This window comes from Cyrtonyx montezumae, unplaced genomic scaffold (assembly GCF_038088225.1).
Source record: "Cyrtonyx montezumae isolate F1298 unplaced genomic scaffold, pur_monq_1.0 scaffold_4, whole genome shotgun sequence".
Classification (NCBI taxonomy): Eukaryota; Metazoa; Chordata; class Aves; order Galliformes; family Odontophoridae; genus Cyrtonyx; species Cyrtonyx montezumae.
Window position 1 is genome coordinate 13346946 of NW_027072045.1, and position 22358 is coordinate 13369303.

The 22358-nt window shown below is 39.1% G+C and overlaps 1 protein-coding gene across 2 annotated transcripts; it reads right to left on the reverse strand.

The window, feature by feature from the left end:
- Positions 1 to 670: 670 nt before the first annotated feature.
- On the reverse strand, positions 671 to 21549 carry HELLS (helicase, lymphoid specific). Of its 2 annotated transcripts, none has more exons than XM_065746278.1 (21): positions 21367 to 21549; positions 18573 to 18695; positions 17256 to 17315; positions 15713 to 15749; positions 15556 to 15620; positions 15033 to 15074; positions 14415 to 14639; positions 13023 to 13205; positions 12604 to 12747; positions 11827 to 12023; positions 11065 to 11161; positions 10016 to 10177; positions 9395 to 9537; positions 8171 to 8309; positions 6910 to 6993; positions 6707 to 6826; positions 5299 to 5415; positions 4522 to 4681; positions 1885 to 1981; positions 1593 to 1669; positions 671 to 807 (listed from the first exon to the last, which is right to left on the reverse strand). In XM_065746278.1, the coding sequence occupies exons 1-21, from the start codon at positions 21463 to 21465 to the stop codon at positions 710 to 712; spliced, it is 2469 nt and encodes an 822-aa protein (XP_065602350.1). In that variant the 5' UTR covers positions 21466 to 21549; the 3' UTR covers positions 671 to 709. The 2 variants fall into 2 exon arrangements, with proteins under 2 accessions (XP_065602350.1, XP_065602351.1); XM_065746279.1 differs by lacking the exon at positions 21367 to 21549 and adding an exon at positions 20608 to 20706.
- Between the last annotated feature and the right edge of the window lie 809 nt (positions 21550 to 22358).

Genomic DNA, 22358 nt, shown 5'->3' on the forward strand with positions numbered 1-22358 from the left:
CCCCACAAAGTACTCCCTAGCCTGGGCAGGCACAGAATTCTCCATTTTCCTTTTCCAGCTCCTGCAGCACCCCCTATGTGCTTTTAAAGGGGCACATTGGCTGCCCAGGCTGACAAGCCAGACTCTAGACAACTGACATGTACACCAGAAAAGGTTACAGTCTGGGATTTCTTTCATAGGTGTGATACTGGCTAATGGGTTGCATCAGTACGGAAAGAATAATGAACATCATGCAAGCCACGCTCGTTTAAAAATCTCTGCCAAAAAATACTTAAGACAAACCAAACATTTATTTATGAAAATAATTTGCAGAAATTACAAAAACAGCAACCAAAGAACCAGAAGCTACACAGTTCTTTGCAACACATTATTCCCTTTCCCAATAAAACCATATTCAACACCAAATAAAGAAGTGTTTTAGGACTTCCACAGGAAGATTTTACACAACTTGGCCAGTTTTTAACCTCTGAACACAGAACCTAGCTGAAAACGTGAAAAGCTCATTTTCTCAGTTCTTTATTGTAGGCAAACAAAGCTACAGACACAAACCCACCAAAGGTTACACCTTAGAACATGTAAAATCCACTGAAAGAACCAAGGGATTCGAAAAGTGGCCATAAGGAGTTAGCACAAAGGATCGGTACATACAATGACTGAAGTGGGTCTCTCACAGATGTTTGTCCCTTAAGACTACATGGCCTTTGCACCTTTAAAAGACACACTCTGCACTGGAACCTGATGATTCTTCTAGGACCTTGAAGACGCCCATTTTTTCCTTTTTAATTGTTTCAGAGGTTTTCATCTGATCTAGAATTAAAAAAAACCACAACAGTGACAGGTGAATTGCCTGCAACCATTCTTTACACATACAGTAATGCAGAGTTCTATGCCCTCATCTTTCACCTGGATTTGGAAAACAAGTTTATCCCTACCATTCTGCTACATAAACAGTAAGCAGCTGAAGTTTGAGCTTGAAAATATTTTCCAGTTGCCTGCTTTAAGAAAAAATTCCACCACCCATGGCTCAATACAGTGGGAGATGAACAGCTTAAAAATCTTTCTGCAGTACTCATATCTTCCACAGAAAAAAACAGAATGCACGAAACTACTTAGTGAAGTTGCTGTGAGAAGCTAGTTATATTCTTTTCCAGAATGCAATGGTCTAGGCTTTCTTAATGTTGCAATCACAGCTACTCACTGGAAGTGCAGCTTAACTTTATAAAGCACTGTCAGACCATCTTCTGAATTATCATTTACTGTCTGACTGTATTCTGAATTATGATTTTCCAACTGATCTGGTGATATGATTCTTTTCTGAGGGTGATTTGTTTTCACCAATAACAGCAACCTACAGGAAAAGCTGCTTTTGGTTTTCCTTCGCAGGACGCTCAGGGCACACTACACATGAATGAAGTTCTCTGGAATACTTTTGTTTCAGTCATCTGCAGCAGATCCTATCGGCGACGTCAGCAAAGGGCTAAAAGCATGTCTTCACATAACACAACGCAGTCACAGAGAACTTTTCTACATAGAAAGTTCATTAAAAAAACCCAGGAATTCACTGTCCAACATAGATGAGAATTCTGGCTTACCGATAAGATCGCTTCTATCCAAGAGTAACTCGAGATCTTTATCGCTGATTACTTTTTCTTTAGATCCTTTAACCTCTCTGTTGAAGAAGAAATGATCTTTGTTAACACAAATAAAAGCATATAAAAGTAAACATAGCACAGAACTCAGTGCTCAACATAGTAGAATCCCTAGGACATTCTTTTCACTTTTAAGGTCAACATTATACTTCGTAAGAAAAGAGAGCACTACTGACAACTGCTCGCAAGCTGTGACTTATAAAATCACAGTAAAAAAAAGTTAAAGTCTGCATACCTCTCATAGTCTCTGGATTTCAGCAATTCTATTAATTCCTGAGGGTCCAGGCAGCTCTTTGATTGTGCTAAACCAGATTTGCCACCTTTAAACTGATCTGTAGAAAGAAATTTTAAGCAGAGACTTCAAGGAGAGAAACAAATTCTTTGAGTTGTTATACCAGCGCCGGAGGATGCATAGATGGCACAAATCTCTTGCACATCAAAGCTGATGGCATGTTCAATTGTTTCAGCCCTCAGCTAAAACACACCTTAAGTTAACAGGCTAACCAGTCAAAAAAATGAGAGGTGCATGAGACGTTTACATGCAGGCCTGCCACCTTCTACCTACTGAAATACCAGTTCAACATGCACACACACACACAGAGCAGAAAAGCCGTTAGTTCTACTTACAGTAAAAAGATTGCAAATAAAGTTAGATGGTGGATGCTGAGGTTTGTTTCCTTTGTAATGTAAGCTGGTTGAAACAAAGTAAGCAATATTAACCACTGTAAGACAGGAAATATATGAAAGATACGTGGTTTCATTGTAGAAAATCCCTTAGTTTAACGGAGTAGACAGACAACAAAATAATACACCAGCCATGGGCTGATTTCCTGAAGACATCAAGCTTACACCTACATGCACACAAGTCGGGATGTCAGCACAGATATCCAGAAAATATACAAGATTGATACCTAACTAAATCTAAGCATGGATGAAGCCAAATTCAGTCTGTAGACTGTAAGAAAGCACGCAGCCCCTCCTGTTCTGTGCTAAGCTTCCTCAGTTTTTATTAACACGCATACCCATTTAATTAGCAAGTCCTCATCGTATCCTTTTATCACTCTCGCTGATGTCCTTCCCCGTGTCTCAGTTTGAGAATTCCTCCCTACACATTTCTCCATCTCCCTCTCCATTCTCCTGTCTGTTTCTCCACGAAGTGCACATCAGATGCAAGCACCAGTGAGGTCTGGGCTATGGGATTCTCTTTCCCATTGACATCTCCTTCTGTGATACAAAGGATCCAGGTCAAGTCATGCACTGTTAGTGATACAGTCTGTCCCTTTTACTCTTCCAGAGTTCTCAGAGTTTCACAAACTACATGGCTTTGAATTAGCACTGGAGAGATCTTGAGTTGCAATAGTAACACAAAAATCAGACAGACTCTTATCAAGCACAAGGTATAAATAGGAGTTTATGTGCATCACTTCATATTAGTCTGGCATCTACTAATTTAAATTATTGTATTGTTTCTTATACAATTCCCTACACAAGAAAGCAGAAAGAAAAGACAGAATGTGCAATGTGGTGCTGAGCTCAACCAAAAGCATGGCCTTGCAAGATACTATGATTCTTAAGGTTCTGAACTTGTACACCACCTACACCGGACACTACCAAAAGCCTTGACTTAAACATGTCTGCTTTATGATGTCCCTTCCTCACCCACTCATCACATCTTCTGATATGAGCAGTGTGCTGTGCAGCAGACAGTTACACGTGTGGTTTTTCAGGTCCTTTATGCCCTCCCAAAGGTGCGTTGATTTGTTCATTTGTTTTATGTCCTTAATATACTATGAGTTCTTAAATGCAACAGTTTAAAATATGCCTGATTACTGTCAGAAGTTGCAAGAATTACATTTTTTCCAATGAGCTTAGCATTTGGAAAATGCTATGCATCCAAATCCAAATACAGCACACAGAAAAAGCTACTGAAAGATTCGTACAGCATCTAAAAAATAGAAATTTATTCCAAGAGCAGACTCATCTCAAACATTTTCTAACAACATCTGTGCACAAGCAGCTAGATGAGTCAGAGCACAAGAATCACTGCTGCTCTGCACACAGTAAATAAAAAATTCAATAAAAGAAACCAAGTACTGTCGCTCCATTCTGCACTGATTCATTTCTCCAAAAGAGGACTTACTCCACTGTCACTATAACAGATTATTCTTAAATTTAGAAGGACAGAATTGCTGAAATTTCATACCACAATTTTACAGTTTAAGATTTGCAATTTCAACGAAGTTCAGCAGGAATTTCCACATTTCTGTTGACTCTGCTCATTTTACCAGATTTAATTAAAGGCTCCCTAATCAAGCAAGTTTGCTGGCATAGCTGGAAAACCTATCAACAAGCTTCACACAATGAAATGTTCCAAATGAAGAACACTATTATAAGCTAAACTGTACGCAACGTGACATTTTGGTCTGCTGTTCCATTTATAATCTGGAACATTTAATTTGATTTAATATGATAGTCAACTCTTACTTGTCATTTATCACCAGCCTATACATTTTCCATCTTGGAAGTCCAAACATTTAGGTTGAACAAAACACCATCTTGCCAACAAGCTGGGAACAAGCAGACATGTACTCCCTTACCTGTTTTTACTTCTAGTTATGTCAGGCAGGCTCACTGTCCCATCTCCCCTATTTTTTCCCTTACCTATCAGTTGTAGGACATTAACCCCAGAGACAGTAGAATTGGTTTCTCTTGACTTGTTATGTACAGTGCACCCAAGAACACTGTCTACATGCTACATGGCCCCTTGTTGGAAGGATAAAGCTATTCACACTTAAGAAAAAATACTGTTGAGTCTGTAAACACAGCAGAGATCTGTTGAGATTTAAGAATGGCAGAAGAGAAAGATACTAACTTTTATGGATAATCAGCTTCTCTAGCTTCCTCTTAGCAGCAGCTCTCTCCACAATCTTCTGGTCAATTGTATTTGCTGTCACAAGGCGATAAACAACCACTGGTTTTGTCTGGCCAATTCTGTGACACCTGTCTTGGGCCTGCAAGTCTGATTGGGGATTCTGGATAGATAAGGAAGAGAAACAAGACACATTATTATTATTATTTTAATGCTTCCCCAGGCCGCATTTCCAACCAGTGAAATCTGAGAGCCAAATCAGAAGCAAACAAAGCAGGACAGTTATGGTATACTAGAACTCTACATCTGTTTGCTCTTAAACTTGCCCATGCCAAGCTCTGCTGTTGTAGCTGCAAAGCCAGAGTAACTCAATTAGCTTGACTGCCTCTGATCATATGATGCCCTTTCCAACAGGTGGACATACTGTATCAAAGTTTAGTTGAGGCTGTTGCTACATTCAAGCAAACAGTAAAATGAAAGATAGAAGTGCACCTACAATAGTATCAGAAAAAAAAATCCTACTTTGGTATAACCCAGGGACAAACGTGCTGCTTTTGCAAACCATCTCTAACATTATGCACAATAAGCTAAGACATTTTCAAATTAAGCTGTGTATTTAATATATAACATTTGCATACACAGATTACTTTGTCATTGCATAACATTAAAGTAACAGAAGTGGTCTACACCATAACAGCATGCTAAATATTTACCAAAAGCTGCAGTAAAAGAAGCATTTTATGCATGACATATTGTGAGGTAAACAGTCTGTCAACATACCCAGTCACTATCATATATGATAACTGTATCTGCTGCAGTTAAGTTAATGCCCAGGCCTCCAGCTCTTGTACTCACTAAGAACAGGAATACTTCAGAGTCATTATTAAATTGATGCATCTGGAAGAGAATTCAACTATTAAAATAGCCATTGGATCAAACACAATTTAGCCAATATTTTATTTTAAGATTGACCTATGTGTAGAATTTTAAAAGATTAACTAAGAGTATAACATATTTTGGTCTCTGACCCCATAAAACTTTTATTTCTAGAAAGTGCATCAAGGGCAGGACAAGACCAAGAAGTAAAGCAACTATTTTCTTACCTGCTGATTCTATTAAGTGAGCAATCCAACACACAACAGAGATGACGATAGTGACATATTCCCAATTACGTTTATCTCCACATAATCTACCATTCAGGGATACTTCATTCCCCAAGGCATACATAATCCAAGCTGGAAGAGCCTAAAAATATTTCCACTTCCCGACAAAAGCAGCAATCTAAAATCCTGATGCCATCTTGGACTGTTACTTCCAGCTCTCAGATTTACCTCCTCCACTTCTCAAAACTAAGAATAACTTTCTTGCCTCCTACTTGGCATCTAGTCTGCTTTCATGTCAAGACTCTCCTAACTGTCAGCACAGCTCCTGTCAGGACTTACAACAGCAGTCAAATCTGTTCTTCCATTCTGTACCCACAACGAAGTTTTGTAGCTGCTGAGACCAAGAACAGAGATGAAAAGAAAGAATCTGGATGCCCTTGAAATCTTGATTCATTTATCCTTCACTCTCATGAGTCACATGCACAAAATCATAGGAGCTGGGAGAGACCTCTGGGAATCATCTAGTTCAACCCCACTGCTAAAGCAGGTGGGTCTTGAGTATCTCTGGAGAAAGAGACTGCACAACCGCCCTGGGCAGCCTGTTCCAGCACTATGCCACCCTCACTCACTACAGTTCATGCAGCTAAAATGCAATGGGAAACTAATCAAGCCAAAATATTTGCCTATTCAACTGAAGAATCAACCTACAGTCAGGTTTCCTTCTGTGAGATTCCCCTTAGCTATCAAATCACTTTGCAGAGTGCAGAAGCTGACCTCTGAGGGACTCAAAGGAGAGCATTGCTTTCTTCCATTAAAGGCATTCTTTGCTAATACATGCTACTAAATGCAGTAACATTCTAACTCACCTCCTTATTCCCAGAGATCATGCATTCTTTTCTAAGCTAAAAATTACCTACTGGGAGTTGTCACTAGACAGGAATAAGGTTCTACTTGCTCCAGCAGCAGCAAGAACATTAGATGTCTTTTGCCCATTAAAGACTAAATGCTGGTTCAAGTCTTATTCCAATTTCACAATAACAGGCAGAATTCAGTATCAAATTTAAAGGGCAGGTACACGTACTCACATTTTCTTCTCTGTCTGAGTAAGACATAGATCCATCCAATCGGCTAAACTTGAAGCCTCTCAAATAGCAGTAATCCATCAAAATGTCAAGCATCATCGTCATTTGTGAGAACATCAAGACCTACATAGCAAGTAACACTCCTTAGTTGTCTCCTCATGACCAAAAATGTTAATAAACAAATGAACAAACAAGAACAGGTTTACCTTATGTCCTCTCTTTTTCAATTCTGGAAGCATTCGGTCTAAGAGAAGAAACTTGCCTGAGTTTTTCACTAGATCTTCATCGACCTTAAATAAAGGTAGAAGAGGCATAAAGGATTTTCATTACACAGGAACACCAACAAAAGCTGAGGGGAAGTTTTTAACTGAAAAAAGCTTGCACCTCTTTTTAAGTAAAAATTTTAACACTGGAAGCAATGCCACTTTTCACAAAGTTGAATCATTTAAATCATGATCAAATTAAAATCAAACCCCACCATTTTATATGCTCATGATATTCTTTGAGAAAATGAACTGGCTTTCATCTCATTTCCAGAAAGAGAAACTTTCATAGTTTTTATAGTTTTCACATGGAAAAGCACTACTGTTTTTTTTTCCCAATTCTTGGTAATTAATGCACAAGGCTTCCACCTGCTGGAGACAAGGAAGCACTAGCTGAACAAGTTGCAGGTGCTAGGTCGTTCAAGTAAGCATAAATGAAATTAAAAAATGCAGGTGACTTTAATTCTTACAAGATAGCATTAAGTTATCTGCTTTTATACACTGCCTTTGCATTAATAAACTTTGATAGTTTTTTTTTTTCCCCACAGTACAGTCAAATCTGTTATCACACATTAACCAGGAAACATGACCACGTACGTCCAAAAGCCTACAATTAAAATGTGCAAGCAACTGTAGGTTGATTGAGACTCTTTAAACTCAACTTACTTAATACTTTCCTGTATTATCAATTGCTTTGTCTAAACTAAGCAACCTTCTAATTTCTTTCCCTTTTGAGAGGCAGATAGGATGCTGTGTCCTAAGCAGAAAACCCAGTTGTAATTTGAAGTCCTAGAACACCTCACTCTTAAAAATAGCACACCTTTTGTACTGTGTACAGTTTATATCATGAACAGCTCATCAACATGAGCATTTTTAGTTCTGAAAATAAGCCTTTACAAGGAGAGCTTAAGGAGACCCTAAAACAGCTCAGCTAAATGGAAGGCAATATCAGTTCAGTAAACTGGCTTCCAGAAGGTGAGCACCTCCATAATGTAGAATACAATAGGAAACTAAAAAAGGACAGAGACTCTCTGCAACTACAGCTGTGTGAAGCAGCAAATGATGATTCACTCACACTGCTGAAATTCAGTGGGAGGCATATGTAAATACATTGAAAAAATCATTCTTCACTGCTGGCTGTTCATAATCCATTAGTTCTAGATGCCCAGAACATTTTCCTTCATAATCTTTTTAAAATACATACCTTGAATTGTTGTGTAGCAGGGTCCAATGGGTATTCTATAAGATAGGGGTGATTACAGCATTTCCTCAGCAACATCATAATATTCTGTAGTTTAAGGTTCACTTCTGAATCCATGGGCATGCTCACTTCTACCACTGGCCTTGAAAAGATGTCATCTTATTAGTACAGAAAAGGTCACTGTGTGTTACAGATGTCACAAAAAAAAAAAACAAAAAGAATATCAAGATATCAAGCAATGGTTGCATCTAACTTTCCCTAAATCTGAGATCCATCTTTTATAGTTACAAAAGGCATTATCAGCCAAAGCTTCTCTTTTTAGTGCAACACTTGGCACTGAAGGCATAAGTTTGTCAGAATTGGTTTAACATATAAAAGGACAGTACAGGAATCAGAAACAGAACAACAGCAACTTGTGCAAGTCATCCAGCAGAAAAGGAAACAGAAACAAACTCCTTTTGTAACATGCATTTAAATCTGCATAACAAAAGAAACTACTCAAATATCAGCCCTCAGTCTATCCCATCTCAGCCATATGTACACAGTGCAGGATTCTACCACTCCTGTTTAGCTCTTCCACATCTGTGAGCTGCATCCAACACAAGGGATCCATACAAGACATAAAACTAACAAAAATATACATTTAAGTATTCTTTCAGCATACACTGGACTAAAATCTAGCAAAATAAAACACGATCCGATCCTTAAACTTAAGCTCAGTCCTGTCTTTCCTTACACTCAAAGGACTTCGACTAATTTAAAGCAACCAATAGACTTTGTCTAATTCCAGACTTGTCAGCTATCTGAAATCCTTGATTCTCATCATAATTAACTTTTTGTGACAATAGTGTCACCAAAACAGTAAGAACCATGCTAGCCATTTGAGTTTCAGGTCTCAGCTTAAACCTATTTATTTCTGAAAATCAAACAAGGAAACCACTTCCCCCTTTACTCTAGTCAAAGCCTGAACTTTGCTCCCAAGGTATTCTTGAGAAACTGCAAAAAAAACAGGAGTTAATTGTAACTAGCACACAAGGATTGTTCCATATCTTGCATTTGAGCCAACAAAAGATACAAACATAACCAAACACTGTAATCAAAAGGTTCGCTGTAACTTTGCAAAGCTTGCTAAGTCTAGAAAAAAAAAAACAACCTATAAGCAAAGCTTTGGGAGCAAATTGAGGGAGATACTCAGTATAATAAAAAACATTATTTTATGGCAGGCACCTCTCTTTTACTACTTCCTCTTGCGTTCTGTTGATCAACTTTTCCAAGTCATCAAGTGAATCATTATGTTCTTCACAATAATCAACCCGTTTTCTACTACGGCGTTTCGGTCGGCCTGTTGCACTCAATTCAACTACTTCCTCCTGTAAGACATAACAACATCATCATCAACAGAAGATAGGCCTCTGAATTTTAAACTTTGCACTTCCTAGAATTCTCAGCCCTGAAAAGTGGTCTCAGCAATATGCCCCATCAATATGCACTTAAGATTCAGGGCTGTACATTTTAGTAAGTAGAAAGAGTGGCCCAATTTTAACTACAGGTTTTGAGAGCCTGTGCTTTTTAAAAGTTGCAGTTACATTTCACTGACTTGACAGAGAAACTGTCAGTTCAAGGAAAACTGGTCTTTTTTTCTGCTAAGCTACAAGTGACTAAGAACACACAAACACTCTTATATTACCAGATCTGAAGCCATTCGCATGAACAAGTTACAAAAGAATCAGACTCAAAACATTGCAAGAAAAGTTTTTAGATAAACTAGTAATGAAGCAATGTCAGTGTGGTTTTGCTTACCAACTATAAACAGGTAAGCACATTTCTAACACCCCAATCAGTAGATACCTCATTATTTCCAAGCAGTTTCTTAATGGTGCGATTTACAATGGCAGTGTAGAATGTTTCTTGCTTCTTTGCTAGAGGTGCATAAACCACAACTTCTCGTTTAGGAGGAACCTCAAGAGCAACATCAGATTTCAGTCTTCTCAGTAGAAAAGGTGTCAGAATCTGAAATGATGAAAGGTTGTGCTATTGTCAGAGCGCTCAGCAGGGCTGGTTACATTTTATCAATAGACGTGGTTTATTATTTAGACAGTTTAAACTAAGGGGCTTAATCTGTAAAGCATCATATTTCACTTTTTAATAGCGACACCTACTCCAAAACTGCTACACACATACTGCTCATTACCTGTGTCCAAAAAAATCCATATCTATAGGTTGTTTTTTTTTTTTTTTTAATATTGAAGTCTTTAATAAGGGTGCAGTAGTAACTACAGGCCTTTCAAATAGTTTTCAATTAATGAAAGAAATCTTACTACGAAATAGCTCGTTTTGTTTATTTCTTATGAGAAATGAGAAATTACCCCAGGCTAGCTCTAAACCTTTAACTGCAATAAGTAAAAGCTGTCATCAACAATTATATCCAGAAAATATAAACTGCATCTCCAACCATCAGCTTACAAGGGGAAAAAATAACAGTTTTGTAAGCACTTTTCTTCCCCTCAGAGTTTCATCATTAATTTAGTCTTGCCTTTGAGGACAGGCATCGCAAAACAATTTGTCAAAAGGTTTTCTGTTCAACACTTTGGAGTTGCATGAACTGCCTCAAAGTTACCTTTCCACAAGATCAGTATACCAATCAAATCTTTAGGCAAACCAAAGCAAGCAACTGCAATTAAGTTTTAAATTCAGTTTGGTTCCAGAAACTAAAATGAAGCATTATGAACAGCATATCGTTCCCTTCAGCAGTTATAAATGCTGTAATAAGAGGAAAAAAAATCTAGAAAAGTCCAGAGGTGCCACTATGAGAATCTCACACCCCTAAGTCTTCTCCACTAACAAGATTACAGCAAATGTCAGAAATAAATCCTTAAATAAAGAATAAAAGTGAAAACCTGATGCAGCATATGTAAGATGTTTTGCTCCTTTTCTTTAGCAATAATATCTTCAGCAGTTTCTGTAATACTGGTGATATCAAACCATGATTCAAAGCTATAAAAACAAAGAAAAAAAAAAGGAATAGCTTTCTTGATAGCTATTACTCCGCTGTGTAACACTGATGTTTTTCATCTTATTTGATGATTTAAGAACAAAGCACTATTATCTGTAATATATAGAGGATGAACAGGCATGTTTCAGAAACATACCTGTCAGTCTGGATGCTTAAGTTTTTAAAACTGATCAATAAAAATATTTAAGTTAGAATATGCACTATGTTTTGTTATTTTCAATATAGTTTATATTATTTTCCAATTTTAGTCGAATTTGAGACTGTTTTGGCAACATTCCTGACATCCCCATGCTGCTCCAGATAAGCATGTCTCCTGTGAGTCTCATGTCTGCTTGTGTCACACAGCTGTCTGAAGCAGTACCAAAACCTTATGATTAGACAGCCATCTCCCTGTCTCCCCCAGTGCTCAGGTTTCAGTTCATAATTGAGTTTCTACTATCAACAGAAACTGACAATTACTTCTTTCCAAAACAAGTGTGAAGGCAATACACATTTCAAAGTCTCTACCATCAGATAATTATATCAAATTACAACCATAGCATCAAAGAGCTCTTGAAATGCTGATACAAGTTTAATTATTAAAGAGTCAGACTCATGCCCAAACAGAACAAAGGGGAGAAGTTTTTACTACTGAACTGCAACCTACCTTTTCAAATCATCAAAAACATCTGGCAACAGGAAGTTAAGCAATGACCAAAGCTCTGCCAAGTTGTTTTGCAAGGGGGTGCCAGTCAAAAGCAGTTTGTTGTCGGCATTAAACCGTTTCAGCTCTCTGATAAGACGACAGTTCATATTTTTAATCCTATGACCTTCATCTACTATCAGATATTTCCAGAAGCAGCTCTACAAAAGTAGAAAGGACACTTCAGTATATCTTAGCTTACTCCATCAAAACGTGCCAATGAGCAGTGTTTGGTGTTGTTTCCCATTCTGACTTGAACAACAGAATCCAAAGTATTAATGCTTCACAATGACTGCACATAGGAAGCTTTGGTGATTACAGTGAAATTACCTCAAGCTCTCATTGCCAAAATAACCATTCCAATATTAGAATCACAATATTTCCACATTAAGTACAACTTTTGTCCAAGTCTCTACTCTTCATCATCTACACAGAAGTTAAAAAAAAAAAAAAAGGAAGCTGCAATACATAAATCACAGCTGTAAATGCTGTAATTTTCTGCTTACTTCATGTTTTGGATATCACTATTTGAAGTACTTGTTAAGCATAAGATCATTCATAGTCACTGATGAAACAGATGATGGCAGAACTGAACGCCAACAAAACTGCTACAGTATGACACTCACTAAAACAGGCAGCACGCAGGGCTTATTTTTGTTTCGCTAAATCTATATTCAAAAGCATTTTCATTACTGATAAGACATTCCACCTGTCATCAGATTTCTGTGAGAAAATAAGTACCTGCAAGGCATTTCTGTCTCTCATTGCGATTTCAAAGGAAGTAATGACCACAGGATGGATTTTCAGCGATCCATGTCGCCCATGAATTTTACGAACCAGTTTACGGCGTTCCTGCTGAGCTCCGTGATACAGCATTAGTGGAATCTGAAGGAATTAAGACTCAGAAATCAGGTGAATTAAGCTCATTTAAAGCTGTAAGCTTAAACAGAGATAGTAGAGATAATTACATTGCTTATAAGGTGGCTGTAAATACATAGCAAGCCACAGCATAGTTTGTAGTAGCCACGTAAACAACCACAATTAAACTGACGTTCTATGTAAAGTTTCATGGCAAAGAATTACAGTAAGGATTCAGAAATTTGCTCTTTTAGATCCAAGTAAAAAATAAAAAATGGAAGAAAAGCCTTCATTTCTCTTACCTCTGGAGTAAATCTCTTGAATTCAGACATCCAATTTGGAAGCGTAGACATAGGACCACATACTAAGAAGGGACCAGGGACTCCTCTCTCCACCATGAGTGCTATTGTTGCAATACACTGGATTGTCTTTCCCAACCCCATCTCATCAGCCAAAATGCCATTTATACCATTTTCCCAAAGCATCTGCACACACAAAGACACATAAGCAGAGAATAGCCATCAAGTCTTAGGAACAATAGATGTTTTTAGGAATGGAGCAGCAGTGGCATTCTCTAACAGGCACATCAGATGAGTAAAATTTCTCCACAGTACATACAGGAATCCTGTAAACCTATATATGTCTGACATTTATGTGCTTTGAGGCCACTAAATGCCTGACTAAAAGGCAAAAATAAAAACCAACAGCAACCCAAAACAGAAGCATTTTTCTTTTTAAGTAGCTTCTACAGGAACACTTTCAGCATAGTAGAGTACCTGACCAAAGCAGCCAGCTATTTTTTTGCAGAAGTTTTGTGCAAACACTGCCTAATTTGAAAACTGAAAGAGCAACCTGTCACAACAGAATGGAAAAGAAGACACAGAGGGCACTTCTATCTGGTACTCATGAAGAAGGTTTTAAGAGTCCAAGGCTATAAGTGTCCAACAACAGAAGCTGTTTATTCATCCAGACAGGTCAGTCTAGTGGTAGCCACCTGTGAGATCAAAGCCTATCAGAACAGGATACACATGCCTGATGGAGGAATTGAAGGAAAAAAAAACAACAAAAAAACCCCCCAAAATAGGATATGAAATCAGCAGCAGAAAGTTAGTCCTGTCTTGATCTGATAATAAAAAAGCAAAGCTGTCCTCTTGGCTTGCAAGAAAAGCTGGGAGTAAACAAATATATGGTCTTTTTTTTATTTCAAGTTTCTCCTGCTTTTGATTTCAAATATTAAAGACAAGACATTTTCAAAACACTATGTTAATACTACTAGTTAAAGTGTTCAAAACACATAGAAAATTGCAAGGCAGTTGAGTCTAAAGACCTACAGGCTACTGGTGTCTTTGACAGAAGAAAACAGTAACATTGTTCCTCAAGTACGAAGAGACTTTCATAAAACACTTCAAAGGAGAGGCTGAAAAACCATTTGAGTCAAACAAGAAAATAAATGGAGAACACCAAAAATAAAGCCTAATGAAATCTTTACAAACCCAAATATCCTCCCCACCCTTTAAATTCATATCTGCAGAATTAACAACTTTTCACAACAGATTCTCATATCATCAAAAAACTAGGAACTTTCCTTCTTCACCTTCCCCATATCAACTAAAATCAGACTTCTCATTTCTCTTTCCCTCTGCTTCAGTCCCTAGTCAGCAACAGAAGCACTTTAGTAAACTGTTGCTCCATACCCTTAGCCACTCCATGCCTTCCACTTGGTACCACCTCATTACACCTCCAGTAAAAATCTTTGGCTGCTGAAAAGGCACTGGTTGTCCATTAAATTTCCGCACTGGATCGAGGAATTGCTTGGCACTGTGTCGTATGGCTTGACAAACCCTATCCTTAATGACACTATTTGAGTCCCCATTTTTCTGCAGGTCTTCTGGGCACAGGTTGTCAGCAGAGCTTTCATCCTATAGAGGAAAGTTCAAAGAAAATGTGACAAGTGGAATGCATCAAAAAATCCCAGCTAAGATATATTTCTACCAGGTGCTAAAACTTCGTTAAGTTTATGCCAGTCTGTTATTGTGTGCTGAAGCAAGACAGCCCCCAACACAACGATTTATTTTGAGTAACTGTCAACTGAAGAGTAGATTTTATTTTAAGAACTGATACCACCACAAAAACAGATGTATCCATGCAAAATTTCTATACTTTATAGGCAGTACTCTTTCCCACTGTGGAGCAGTGATAGCTCAGGACTTCAACAGCTAGCACCCATTTATTTACAGGAAAATTTTAGAAAGCCCTCCCTCTCTCCTTTTGGGCTCAACACACTTAAACTGTAGTAACATGTGCCAACGTACCTGATTTTCCACTTTACTTTTTTTTGCCACTGATAAGATTTCCTGGAAAAGAACAAAAAACCATATACGATCGTGCTTTTGAATCTGAAAGGCTACTACAATTTGTACTCCAGAAGATCTTTTAATTCAAGAATCTGGACATACTTCAAGCAAATTTCCATATATTATAATTGATCATATCATTGACTCTAAACAAGGCCACACAGCAGCAAATGTATTTCAATTACAAGAGGTAACTAGAAATTCAATTGGAAGATGTATTGTCATCTTGCCTCTCCAAAGATTTTAAGAAAAATATTTTGATTCTATAGATGTGCTTGTTAAGTAGATCTCTGCTAAAATAAAGTAGTATCTTACAGACTACTGTTGGCCATTACAGACTACTGTCTGCCCTTAGTCAGTCTCTGCTGACAATGTATAAGGATGCATTGCAACCAAGTACTCACTTAACACAGCAACTGTCATACCACTTAAAATCTGTGCTACAAGAGTTCAAATAAGTCTATTTACAGATAAGGCCTACCTCTTTTGACATAATTTCTGAGATGTTGTATGTTCCATCATCTCTCCCTCTCTTCCTTTTTGCAGCTATAACATAAGATTTGAGTTGATACAACATATTAAATTTCAAAGAAAGTAAAAACACTGGTAGTGACAAAAGACAAAGTCTAATATGTTACCTGATTTTTCCTCTTTTTCATCAGCTGGGTTTTGACCCTAGAAAATAAACATAGGATGAGTTTCGTAATATAACTATCATGACACAAATGAGAAGAATATGTCCTCAGACTCAAACCGAACCATTGTCTTTGAAAGCTGTTTGATGCACTTTTACTATTACATAGTTTATTAAAAAATAGCAAAAGCATTTAAGCACCAGTCTTTTTCATCCTTGCTTTCATACGCCAGCAGTTAGGCTCTTGCTTGAATAAGCAAAGCAATCATTGCTTAACAAAATACCAGCCTTCAAGACAAATCCATACCATTTCCTTGAACAAAAATTAGGCAAAAACGTCTCCTTAGTAATACAGGCTATACCATGTGATTTTTTTAAGCATAGTTTTGTAAACAGTTTTACCATGGCTAAAAAACATGGTATAATAGGATCATGAAATAACCAGGTTTGGAAAAGACCTCTAAGATCATCTAGTTCAGCTGTACACTTATCATCAGTATTTCCCACTAAATCATGTCCCTCAGAACAACATATAAATAATTCTTGAATACCTTCAAGGACAGTAATTCTATCCCCAGGCAGCTCATTTCAGCACCTGACCATTTTTTCAGGAAATATTTCCCAACATCCAACCTGAATCTTCCCTGGCACAACTTGAGGCCATTCCCTCTAATCCTATGCGAGTTAAGAGGAAGAAGAGGCCAACCCCCACCTCACCAAAACCACCATTCAGGAGAGAGTGCTAAGGTCACCTCTGAGCCTCCTCTTCTGCAAACTGAAAAACCCCACCACCCTCAGCCACTCCTCAATAAGGCCTTTCCTACAGGCTCCTCACAGCTTCATCATCCTTCTCTGATGTACTCCAGGGCCTCAGTGTCTTTCTTGTAGGGATGAGCCCCAAAATCGAACACAGCACTTGAGGTGCAGCCGCACCAGTGCTGAATACAGAGGGTCAATTATTTCCCTGCTCCTGCTGGCAGCATTATTTCTGATATCAGCCAGGATGCCATTGGCCTTCTTGGCCACCTGGGCACACTGCTGGCTCCTGTTCAGCTGAGCATTGATCATACACCCCCAGGTCTGTTTCCTCTACACAGTCTTCCAGCCACTCTGCCCCAAATCTGTAGCATTGCCTGGGGTTGTTTTGGCCAAAGTGCAGGTCTTGTTGAAGTACATCCCAATGGCCTCAGCCCAGCAATGCAGCTAGTCCAGGTCCCTCTGTGTAGGGCCTTCTTTTCCCCAAGCAGATGATCACTTCCTGCCAACTTGGTGCCATCTTCAAACACACTCAGGGTGCATTTAATGCCCTCATCCTAGTCATCAATAAAGATACTGAACAGGACAGGCCCCAATACTGATCATTTTTTATTTTCCCCTGCAAAATCATTTAATAAATCTATTTTCAAAAGTCTTTAGAAAACACATATCTGCAACTTAAATGCTGGGCAAGTCTAACTTCTTACCTTGACTAGATGATCAAAATTGATATGGCAGTATGACAGACGGTAATTACAGAAGAGTTACACAAAATAGCTAGCTAATCTTACCTTGGCAGATTTTAACATCATCTCCCTCTTTTTTTCTAACTTCTCTTTCCTTTTCTGTTCCTAAAAGGCAGAGACATTTCTTAAATTTAAATAGTACCTACAAGAGAACTATCCAGTATAGAAATAACAGATGCAAATTACACTGGTAATCTAAATTCCTGCTTAACTCTATAGACTTGTTTTTGCAGTCACACTAAAACCCTCTATTCTGATAGTGACATTACTTGAAAATCATGAAATAGAACTTAGGTGAGAAAGTGCACCTGCTCTAATTGTTGGTCAGTCACTACTTTCAAAGTAATTTAGAAGGACACCAAACGAAGATATTCACAATTGCCAACTCCTTAAAGAGATCATTTACTACACTAAGTATTCAACATATGCAGCTCCCCTTCACCTTTTATGTTTCCACTTGCATTCATTGTGGAACAGAAAGCAATATAAGTATCCTAAAATGCTTTTAAGAAAGAAGTGCTTTCATATCTTGATTAACCTAAAATTTTTTCATGCCATCTACTATTTTCACTTGCTGAAAGCAAAAGGACTGTGACCCTCAAGAAAAAAAAAAAAAGCTATAGAACCTCGGTAATCATCAATTAAAGTAACATAATTTTTTAATATTGAAAAAGGCATTCTACCAATGCAGTGATGCAGGAGAAGCAAGAGAATTATTTGAGAAAGGAGGTATCAGCAGCTTGTCAATGCCTCTTCTTTGAGCAAGTCATTAACCTGAATCTTGTCCCGATTCTTCCTTTCTCTCAAGCTCAAACTTTCACAAGTTTGTATATACAGGGACAGTCGAGACAAAGCCAGGTATGAACTTCACAGCCCATACATTAAAAAAATGAAAACATCAAATAATTTTGTTTGGGAACAACTTGGACTTAGATAACTGTAATTTATACATTTAGCCTACATCAGCATCCTGAAAACAAGCCTCATCCTCTGCCACCAGTAAACAACACAAATATGCCACACAACTCTCATTTGTCAGTTCTTAGCATCTTTTATCCCCCTTCCAGGTTTTATAACTTCCTTAAAACTTTTTTATTTGAAATACTGATTTCCTCTTCCTATCCAACAGATTAACAGAAGAAATCTAAAGACATCAGTGCTACCCTTTACATTGTGATTTATCTATATATTTTAAGGACAAACCCTGAAGATTATGTCCTTTGGCAGTACTTTCCACAGATTTACACGTAATTATCACAAGTCTAAAAGCATTTTTACTTTAGTTCAAAATCTAGATGGCAAAAAAACAAACAGACGTCAACTCATCTCAAGAATCCCAACTGTAGACAAGAATACACTTACCTCCAGTTGCTGCTGCTCCATTTTGGTTAGCAAGAACTTGGAATAGATGTTGCTTTTTTCAAGCAGGTGTTGAAGCCTCTTATAGCGCATTTCACTTGACTCCTTGTCCCAAGCACTGCGAGCCTGGCCAACATAGAAATACCATGTATTTACACATGCTTCAAATGTAATGTTTCTAAGATAACGAAGGATTCTTTTACAGGATAATTACAATTGTCTCATACATACACAAGCATCCTGTTTCAGTCATCGAACATCCACAGTTGTTTGTCAATCCACATTTCTCTCTCTACAAAGTGTTCAGAGATTTATGTAATTGAGGGTTAAATTCACTAGTGTATGTAAACATAGCTCTGAGCATACCTGCTTCCAGTGCAGTAGCACAAAGCATTCAAGGGCTCAAAGGCATCTAATTTCCAATTTACAGATTTAGAGTAAAAAGACTGTTTAGTTATTCACAGCTTACAAAATCTGGGAGAAAAAAAAAATAACTGCAAAATTCAGCGAACTCCTTCCCAAATCACTGCACAAAGGTACAGTTTTTCCATTATCAGCAGCCTAATCACTAATGCCTAAACCATTAATGCTCAATTTAGAGCGGCCAAGTGAATTCCAGTACAATAACAGTAATTCATTTCGTTTTGCTTTGAACTGCCACTCTCTTTTAAAAGTGGTACCCGTTGAATTTACTCCATACTGCAATTAGAAGCCTGCAAGACATCTTTAAAACTGAGCTCAAGACTTCCTCCAAGAAGGAAAAAAGCATTCACCCCAAATTGCTTGTTAAATTGAGATGCCAAAGACATGAAAATGCCTAAATTAGCATCTCCAAGAAAACCAAAGGAGAGGCAAGCAGCAGAGCTTCACGAGATCCTTATCTATGCCACAGCCTTCAAAATAACACCGGGGGAAGGGCACAGTAGGACACAAAACCAAAGGAATTTTATCGAACTAAACTAACGAGTAGTCTGTTTACAGATATTAGCTGACTGAAGAGACAAACCCCAAGACAAAAATGTTGCCTGGTAGTATGTCTCTCTGCTAGAAATTTCACCTTCATTTTTCACAAATGGTACTCCAAATCACTACGTAGCTATCAACCTGCTCTTTAACGAGAGGAAGATCCATTTCCACAGGTCATTTGGGGGTTAGATGGCTTTCCTGTGATTCTCCATAAAGTTTTTATTTGCTTCTGCTCAGGAAGTAAAATAAAACACTTCTCCTTCACTCGGGAAGTACCTGAGCCCAGGAGGGATGCTTGATGGCACTCCCAAGAGAGAACATAAGTGAAACTAAGCTACTTTGTTCAGTGAATTGCTGTCACTCATTTTTTGCTGGAGTGGAATCGTTTCTTCCCACTAATTACTTCCTCTGATGGACTTTTTTTTCCCTTGACCAACTTCAAAGGAAAAACAGAAAACCTGAATATGACAAACAGTAATGAACTGTTATGATTTCTCCATAGTAGGCATCACTTTGTCCTTTGACTCAATCTCAAGCAACAAGGCTGGTTTTTATATACATTATACTGACTAGGCCAAATACTTGACGCTCACTTTTCATCACTCCACATTCTCACATATTTACCGATTCTACTGTCATCCCACAGGAAGAACAAGTGACTCCTTAGCTGTACTGCACAAGTCACCTGGCAAGGGCTCCACAGAAATGACAAGCAAAAAAAAAAAAAAGCAAAAAAAAAAACACCCAGAAGATTAAAAACATCAGCTGCTGCCCAAAACGCAAGTGTGCTATGAATTAACAGGAGCAATTTCCTCTGTTTCAGCATGCCCTGAGGGCACAGTGAAGGCATGCTAGAAACACAGGAGCATGGAGCAATACTCTTGCTAAAGGTAAGCACAGCAAATTCTTAGGAAATTAAAGGAACAGTAATAAATAAAACACCACCACTACCACGCTGAAATAAAAAGGAAACAAACAGCGCTATCCTGTTATAGCTTTGTTACAGAAGTGGATTTTCCCAATACCTCCTGTCCCACGAGATACTCTTACTCCACATGATGTTGTTCCTTACCTTCTAAAACCATTGCTGTCAAATCTTTATTTTCACATCTGATTAAGGAATACCTGAGGAAAAGCTCAGGTAGGCTCTATCATCAGCTAATGCTCGCAAGAAAAAAAAAAGAAAAAAAAGACTGAGATTTCTGGGAGAATTAACTAATACTACAAAATAACAAAAGTGCTGAAGCTTAAAAATATCTTATAAATAAGCACCTTTCCTTAGAGAAAAGAGAAAGAAGAGTTCAAATCAGTTCCAGGCCTCAGAAATTCTGTTTCCTCTGTCCCTAAAACAATGCTTTCAGCAATCGTTCTCCCACTGCCCGGATACAAAGCTAGGTGGTTAGAAAACAGCAAAACGGAAACACGGAGAGACGGGGAAGGTTCCCCAGGCGTGTTGGGGTAACACAGCCAGCCTGAGAGGACAACTCCCAAAACAGCACTTTTCATGCTTCTGTTTTCTTGTTCCCGGAATCCAACACCGTGCATTTCTGACACTAACACCTCGATAACGCCCCGCAGCTCTGAAGGCACGCCTCTCCAGAGCACCCCTCACATCGCTATTTGTAAACACTCACGGCAAGAGGAAAACGAAACGCAGTCACGGTTACACCGTGCGAGCTGGGGATGCGCAGCTCTTTAGGAAACATCCATGTTTCCCGAAGGCAAGAGCCGAGCAGGAGCACTCAGGCCAGGGGCAGTGCCAGTGCCAGCACACTCCAAAGGAGCAGCACGAACCCCTCCGGGCCCCGCAGCCGCCCAGCCCAGCCCTCACCTTCTCCAGCATCTGCCGCTCCTTCTCCAGCCCCGCTGCCTCCAGCTGCTCCTCCTCGGCTAGCATGGCCGGCGTGATCACCACCTCCTGATCCCCCATCTCTGCTCCCGGCAGCTCTGCAACGACCACACGCGCACTTAGTTACCCCCTGGTTCCCGCGCGGGCCACCCGCCGCCGCACGCGCCTCGCGAGACCGAAAACCGCGCGCTGCCCGAGTCTCGCGACAGAAGGCGTGTGTCTCGCGAGACTTCTCAGCCCACCCCTGACGGGCTCCGACGGAAGCTGATTCGTCTTTTCGCTTCCCGCTGACCCAAGGACGGGCGGTCGTGGTTTTGGGTCCGCGCCAGTAGGGCGCGGGTACCGCCAACAGTGCGAGGGACTTGTGTGCTTCTGTGCAGCGAGAGGGCAGAGGAACGCTTAAAAGTTGAGTGAGGAATCACTGAGGGAAACCACCTTTCCTGAAACATTCTCTGTGTTAAAGCAAATATTTCTGGAGCTGAGAACACAAACACTTCAGCTTGACTCCAATAACACCAGCTGTCAGAATAATCCCGGGCTCCTATCAGCACCTCAGCTCCATCATAAGTACATTAAGTACATTAGGTACATTAGGTTGGAAAGGACCTACAAGATCATCTAGTTCAACCATCCTCCTATCACCACCCCTACCCACTGAACTACTAAATCAAATCCCTTAGCACCTCATCTAAACACTTCTTGAACAGCGCTAGGGATGGTGCCTCAACCACCTCCCTAGGCAGGCCATTCCAGTGCCTGACCACTCTTTCAGAAAAAAAATGTTTCCTCAGGTCTAATCTAAATCTTCCCCGGCGCAACTTGTGGCCATTCCCTCTCGTCCTGTCGTTATTTATCAGGGAGAAGAGGCCTACCCCCTCCTCACCACAACCCCCCTTCAGGAAGTGGTAGAGTGCAATAAGGTCTCCTCTGAGCCTCCTCTTCTCCAGACTGAACAATCCCAGCTCCCTCAGCCG

What these genes read in the sequence shown, in the direction of transcription:
- HELLS (XM_065746278.1), bottom strand. Translation starts at nt 21,465, where the DNA reads ATGGGGGATCAGGAGGTGGTGATCACGCCGGCCATGCTAGCCGAGGAG. An exon ending in GTTTTTGATGATTTGAAAAG is followed by an intron (nt 11,162 to 11,826) that starts GTAGGTTGCAGT and finishes TTGTTTTTATAG; the next exon opens with CTTTGAATCATGGTTTGATA. An exon ending in GAAGCTGATTATCCATAAAA is followed by an intron (nt 1,982 to 4,521) that starts GTTAGTATCTTT and finishes TTCTTTCTACAG; the next exon opens with ATCAGTTTAAAGGTGGCAAA.